The sequence below is a fragment of the Triticum urartu genome, chromosome 2A, assembly GCF_056163025.1.
Source record: "Triticum urartu cultivar PI428250 chromosome 2A, HENAU_Tu73, whole genome shotgun sequence".
Lineage (NCBI taxonomy): Eukaryota > Viridiplantae > Streptophyta > Magnoliopsida > Poales > Poaceae > Triticum > Triticum urartu.
In genome coordinates this window covers 380,127,536-380,133,626 of record NC_141874.1, presented here as the reverse complement: position 1 = coordinate 380,133,626, position 6,091 = coordinate 380,127,536, and the positions used below count along the sequence as shown (strand labels likewise).

General features: G+C 51.5%; 1 protein-coding gene across 1 annotated transcript; it reads left to right on the top strand.

The window, feature by feature from the left end:
- Positions 1 to 565: 565 nt before the first annotated feature.
- LOC147985186 (glutaredoxin-C9-like) lies at positions 566 to 1,679 on the top strand. Its single transcript, XM_087539851.1, has one exon. It carries the CDS (start codon positions 839 to 841, stop codon positions 1,250 to 1,252), a length of 414 nt encoding a protein of 137 aa, XP_087395977.1. The 5' UTR covers positions 566 to 838; the 3' UTR covers positions 1,253 to 1,679.
- Positions 1,680 to 6,091: the final 4,412 nt, after the last annotated feature.

Here is a 6,091-nt window from a genome sequence, read left to right as displayed (position 1 = left end):
CTCCCTCCGTATAGTCGGCGTTCAAATTCTTGGCCTGCAGATGCATGTAAATTCCTAAATTTGAAGGCACATTGGTTCATTATAAAGAAAACAGTTTTGCTGACCGAGACTTCGTTATATCTCAGTTGATGTTATTTTCCTTTAATTTTGCATGAAGATTCGTATAAAAAATATATTTTCAGTTTTTTTTCTTTTTTTCTTCTTACATACTATTGTATATCATTTAAGTGAGATTTGGTTAAGTCTTAGTCGACTGAGACCTAACCACACCCTAAAAAAAAGAGTACTAATAATTGATTTTGCTGATGTGCCACAACATGAGTAGATTAGGCGGCCGTGCATGCATGCTAGGATCGGCTCGCCATGCCATGCATCCATCCATCTTTCGGCCATCCCTTTGCTTTTTTCCTTCTCCTCGTCTACGCACAAAAGCTACTACCGCATAGCTCTTTAGCTTGCTCCTCGCTTTACTCTCTATCTCATCTCTTGTAACCGTAGTGGAATGGGGTGGAGTAGTGGTGGTCAGAGTGTGCCGGGTTCGTTGCGGAGCTCGCGACCGGCTCTGCCAAAAGCGATCCATGTCTCTTTGACTCCCCACACCCCACCCCCGTATACTCCCTTCCCTTCTCCCATCACACTTCCATTCGAGAGACACACACACACATCCTTCGACCTGTCCGCCTCTCCTATATAAACGCACGTCCACCGCTCCCTGTTTTCTTCATCCTCGTTCCCTTGCACTGCGCCAACAAACAATTAACTACACTCTCACTACCTAGCTAGGCGAGGCTAGGCCGGCGAGGGAGAAGGAGAAGGAGAAGGAGAAGTAGGCGCGAAGATGTTGAGGATGCAGCAGCAGGTGGAGGGCGTGGTGGGCGGCGGCATCGTGGCCGAGGCGGAGGAGGCGGCGGTGTACGAGCGGGTGGCTCGCATGGCCAGCGGCAACGCCGTGGTCGTCTTCAGCGCCAGCGGCTGCTGCATGTGCCACGTCGTCAAGCGCCTCCTGCTTGGCCTGGGAGTCGGCCCCACCGTCTACGAGTTGGACCAGATGGGCGGCGCCGGGCGGGAGATCCAGGCGGCCCTGGCGCAGCTGCTGCCCCCCGGACCCGGCGCCGGCCACCACCAGCAGCCGCCGGTGCCCGTGGTGTTCGTCGGCGGGAGGCTCCTGGGAGGCGTGGAGAAGGTGATGGCGTGCCACATCAACGGCACGCTCGTCCCGCTCCTCAAGGACGCCGGCGCGCTCTGGCTCTGAGCCGCATTGCTTTGCTGTCTCGCCGGCCGGCCGGAACTGATGATGGTGGTGATCAACGACGGCGTTTACTTTGTGTGTTGGTCGTCTTTTCTTTTCTTTTCTTTTCTTTTCATGTGCCGTGCCTGTGCCTGTGGCTGTGCGATGGATGGACGCGTGCGTGCAATGCATGGTGTGTTGAGCTTCACTGGCTAGTGAGATGTAGATATAATTAACAAGGAAAGCTTAATTAGCCTTGTCAGTTGCGTGTGTTTGTGTTTTCTTTTTTTAGGTGATGGTTATCTAGCACGTACTAGTTCGTTACAGAGTCAGAGTGGAGTGGAAGGATACTTAGCCATCAGATGAGATCAGACCAACAATGTAATGCAATGCAATGAAGCCTAGCAAGCTAGCATGCACATGGCGTTATTATTATCCTGAGATAAATCAAGTATCTGTCCACCGTAAACCATACATACTATCATCTCTATCCATGTTCGTGTATATACTTTTCGAAAAATGTTCGTGTATACTGCTACTACTCAATTGGACGTTTTGATGGGTACATGCATCGCATTCGCATGCATACTTGTACTACTCCTAGTAGAAGAAAAATAATCCTAATAAGAGTATAATTGTTGAAGGTGTAGTACGTAGCATTTTGTTGGTGGAAAATTGAATTTTGAATTGATGGAAAGTGGGAAGATGCGTCCACAGAAGGTGATGCACGCGACTGTCCGTAGTAGAGGACCGGTACGTACGCACGCAGTCGCAGATGCCAGACGCATGCAGCAGCAGATCAGAGCCGCATGAAACGTGACTTGCCTTTTTTTTGGAGGGCTTGGTTCAAAGGCGTGATGTAGCATACATGCATGCATGAAGCGGTTGCCGTGAGATGCTTTAACCTCACTGTACCGGCTAGTTTTTAGCACACTTTTACTTTTTTGTTGCTCATGGCCGGTAAGAATGCTGAGGTTAGCTAAGACTAGATGCCACTGGCAAGCAAGCACGGTTCGTGTGACGATCCACAATGAACTCATCTGCACTAGTCGTAATACAAGCGATATTTTAGGCACGGTTATTTGCTACGCGTCATGATGCTTTCACACGTAGAAAAATCTCCCCGGAAAAAAAACGAAGGAAAAAAAACATCGACATGCTAGAAAAACTATACTAGAACATTAGTACTGTTGGTCGTGATACACTCATACACACAAGTATGTAAATATGTGCCGGTCAAAGCAAAGTGGTAAAGCTTCCGGCAAATAAAAAAAAAAGGAGGTGGTATGGTAACGCTGGCTTTGAAATATGGGAAGTCATGGTGCACAGCACAGGCAAGGCGAAAGAGAAAGTTGGCGCAGTGGATGTAGGCATGGCATGGCGTGATGAGGACGAGTTTCCGTGAATAGGGCCGGCACGTCGCTGGGGTGTCGAAAGAGACGGAGAAGGAGCTCCCCGTATAGCATAGCATACCACTCCCGTCGGTCGTCACGCATGCATGCATGCATGCATACGCGTAGGATGGCAAAGGCAAACTGGCCTGGCGACTCATTCATACGCAAAGCAAAGTCCATCGCCCTTTACCCGGCATCAGCATGCAGCGTGCAGCATTGCCCAGGCCCTCCTGCCGTTGCCTTGCGTCACTCGCTGCTGCTACGCCACTACGCTAGCTACGACAGCCTCAGCTATATGACATGATACACGTAGACGTAGCACTACATTACTACTCTACATACAACCGGGCCGTCGTTTTCGAGTCCCCTCTCCTCCCCTTTGAGCCAACATTTGGGTTGAGTATTATGATTGATTAGAAAATACGAGATAGACAATTTGTTCTCGTTTATTTTGCACTTTAAATTGAACATGTACTCTTACATATGCCTATGATGCTCAAACAATAAACAACTATTCTATCATTTCCTCGCTATCCTTTTTAACATGGTATCAACTTAACTGATTCAATCCTAACCGCCGTCCATCGCCCGCTCGTGTTGATCGGTTGTCTACATAGTCTTTTTTCCAATCTCTTAATCGAGGTTTTTTTTTCCTTGTCGGTCATCTTAATCAGCGTTTCTTTTTGTTTTTTCGATCTAAGATTGATTTGGATCACCCGCCGCCGCCATCGACACCAGTGCGCCTCTATTTCGACACCGACGCGACAACCCGGCCTCCTCATCGACCCGGCGGCCACACGCGAAGCGGTGGCCCATCTCGACCGTTGTTCGTGCGTCTGCCCGCCCGTCGCTCTGTGCCAATCGTCATTGCCCTCATCTGATCAGGATCCTGCATCACCTCACGTCCACCCCGGTCAGCTGCATCTGTCCACTGGCCCTGGCACCGTGCCCCACACGATGCGTGGACCGGCTGTGTTGTGCGGCGCCGCTTGCACCCCTCTCGGGCATGGGCCGCGTGCACGCACTGGCTATTCGCGCGTCCCCCACGCGTGGCCTCAGTGGCTCGGCCGCCTCATCACCGACCGATGACCCCAATCTCGCGAGCGGCCAGATTGATTATCTGGTCGCCACTCCGCTTCATCCGCACCGTGCGACCGATCTAGCTAGTTACTTGTACGCGTCTCCGCGGGTCCTGTGAAAACCGTCTCCGAATTCAGCGCGCCCTACCCTAGATCGAGCAACGGTCTGCCTATGTGTCGCCTCGTCGGGCCGCAGCGTTGCCGTCCCGTGGTTTTCCTTGCAGCTGCACCGACTCGCGCGTCGCCGCTGCGTCACCCCTTTGGGTTGTAGTGTTGCGACACGCTATCCACGCCGCCACCCGAGGTCCTTCCCGCGGTTGCACTGACCCGCGCTTCGCCACTGCGCCGCCCCAGCGCCGCGGTCTACGGTTCACACCACCGCCCACAGGTCTTCCCACTGTCGTCCTGACCTGCATGCCACCGCTGCGTCGCCCCTTCGAGCCGTCGCACGGCGGCCCGCGGTCCGCTCTGTTGTCCCCATGCATCGACTTCTAGTGGTATGCGTCGCGCCGTCTCCCTTGGTCCAGAAACGCCACCGTCCAAGCCGGTCTTCCTAACGTTGTTGGTTTCCTCGCCTACTTCGAGCACTGCCGCCATCAGGCCGCCACTGTGTCGCCCCTTCGGGCCGTCGCACCGCGACCCGCAGTCCACTCCGCCGTCCTCACGCATCGACTTCTAGTGGTATGCGTCGCGCCGCCTCCCTTGGCCCGGGAACGCCACCGTCCGAGCCGGTCTTCTGCACATTGTCGGTTTCCTCGCCTACTTTGAGCACCGCCGCCGCCGCTAGTCCTGTAGCCGCTGCCGCCCGTCCACCCCCTTCGTCTTCGTCCAGCAACAGCTCGCCGCGAGTGTCGCCGTCATCTTCCCCCACCACTTCGTCCACTCGGACCACCGTTCGTGACATCGGTCCCATGCCGATTGGCGCCACAAACATATCAAGTCTCCTTCTCTGCTAGCCTCGCCGACTCCTCGACATGGCGTACAACTCGTACAGGTCCCTCGTCTACGCATGCTCGGTGCTGGCACCATCGATGTGTGCCTTCGTCCATGACGTGTCCCCGAGCCTAGCACGCCTGGCACGGCATTTTTTCAACTTCGTTTTCGTCCGTCTAAGCATGCCCAGTGCTGGCAACACCGACGCGTGCCTTCGTCTACGACGTGTCCCCGGGTTTGGCAAAGCCGGCGCGACGCCTCGTCAACAACGTCTTCTTCCGGCGCACCAGTACTTCGACACCACTGCACCCATGACTAACTCGGCGCCTCCTTGCGCCCGCGGCTCCATGGCAACTTCCTTGAAACCAGCTACCCCGACTCGACATCGACCACGACATTCTTCGCATGGCAACCTCGACCACGGCTACACCACCCTACGCTCTCGGCTACATTGACGTCAGCACAAAAGGGCTACCGCCTTATTTGAGCAACCTCGTCGATTTCCACTCCAACCATAATTTTCGCGATGCATCGACCGCTACGACTGTGGGGGATGTCCGTCAGCTTACCTTCGGATTCTTCTCCAGTCTCATCGCCTGCGTCACTGCCGTTGTGACCACGGGGGATGTTGAGTATTATGGTTAGTTAGGAATACGAAATATATTAGGATTTGTTCTAGCTTGCCTTGTACTCCAAGTTGACCATGTACTTCTATATATATGCTCACGAGACTCAAGCAATAAACAACGATTCCATCAATCTCTCTCTATCCTTTCTAAGGCTGGTCATAGTGGGGAGTAACTTATACTAGTGTCATGCATATGACACTAGTCTAAGTTACTACCTTCATAGTGCAAAGTATTATACTCCCTCCTTCCATCTATATAGGACCTAATATATTTTTTAAGACCGTCTTTGACTATTAACAAGATTAATAGTACATGACATGCACAATGTGAAAATTATACCATTGAAAGCTCCTTTCACACACGAATTTAACGATGTGCTTTGTGTAAGTTGCATGTCATATATTATTGCTTTAATATTTGGTCAAAGTTAACCTCGAAAAATGCATTAGGCCCTATATAGATGGAAGGAGCGAGTAGGAGTGGTGTCATAGATAACTTCATTTATTAGCCTATAGACTTATTTTACCTCGGGAAGCGCTATGTTACAGTAACATATTATGTTACTCCAAACACCTCTTTCCTCATTAAATACTTGTCACATAAGCAAAATTGCCTTGGGTGTGTTAGGTTACTACCTAAGTTAGCCCCACTATGACCAGCTTAACAATTTGGAGTCTGTACATCATATTAATGCCTTAATAAGGCTGGTCATAGTGGGGAGTAACTTAGACTAGTGTCATATGCATGACACTAGTCTAAGTTACTACCTCCATAGTGCAAAGTAACATAATAGTAGTGTCATAGATGGATTTATTTATTAGCTTGTAG

Bases quoted from the DNA above. Each gene is read 5' to 3' on its own strand.
- LOC147985186 (XM_087539851.1), top strand. From the start codon at position 839: ATGTTGAGGATGCAGCAGCAGGTGGAGGGCGTGGTGGGCGGCGGCATC.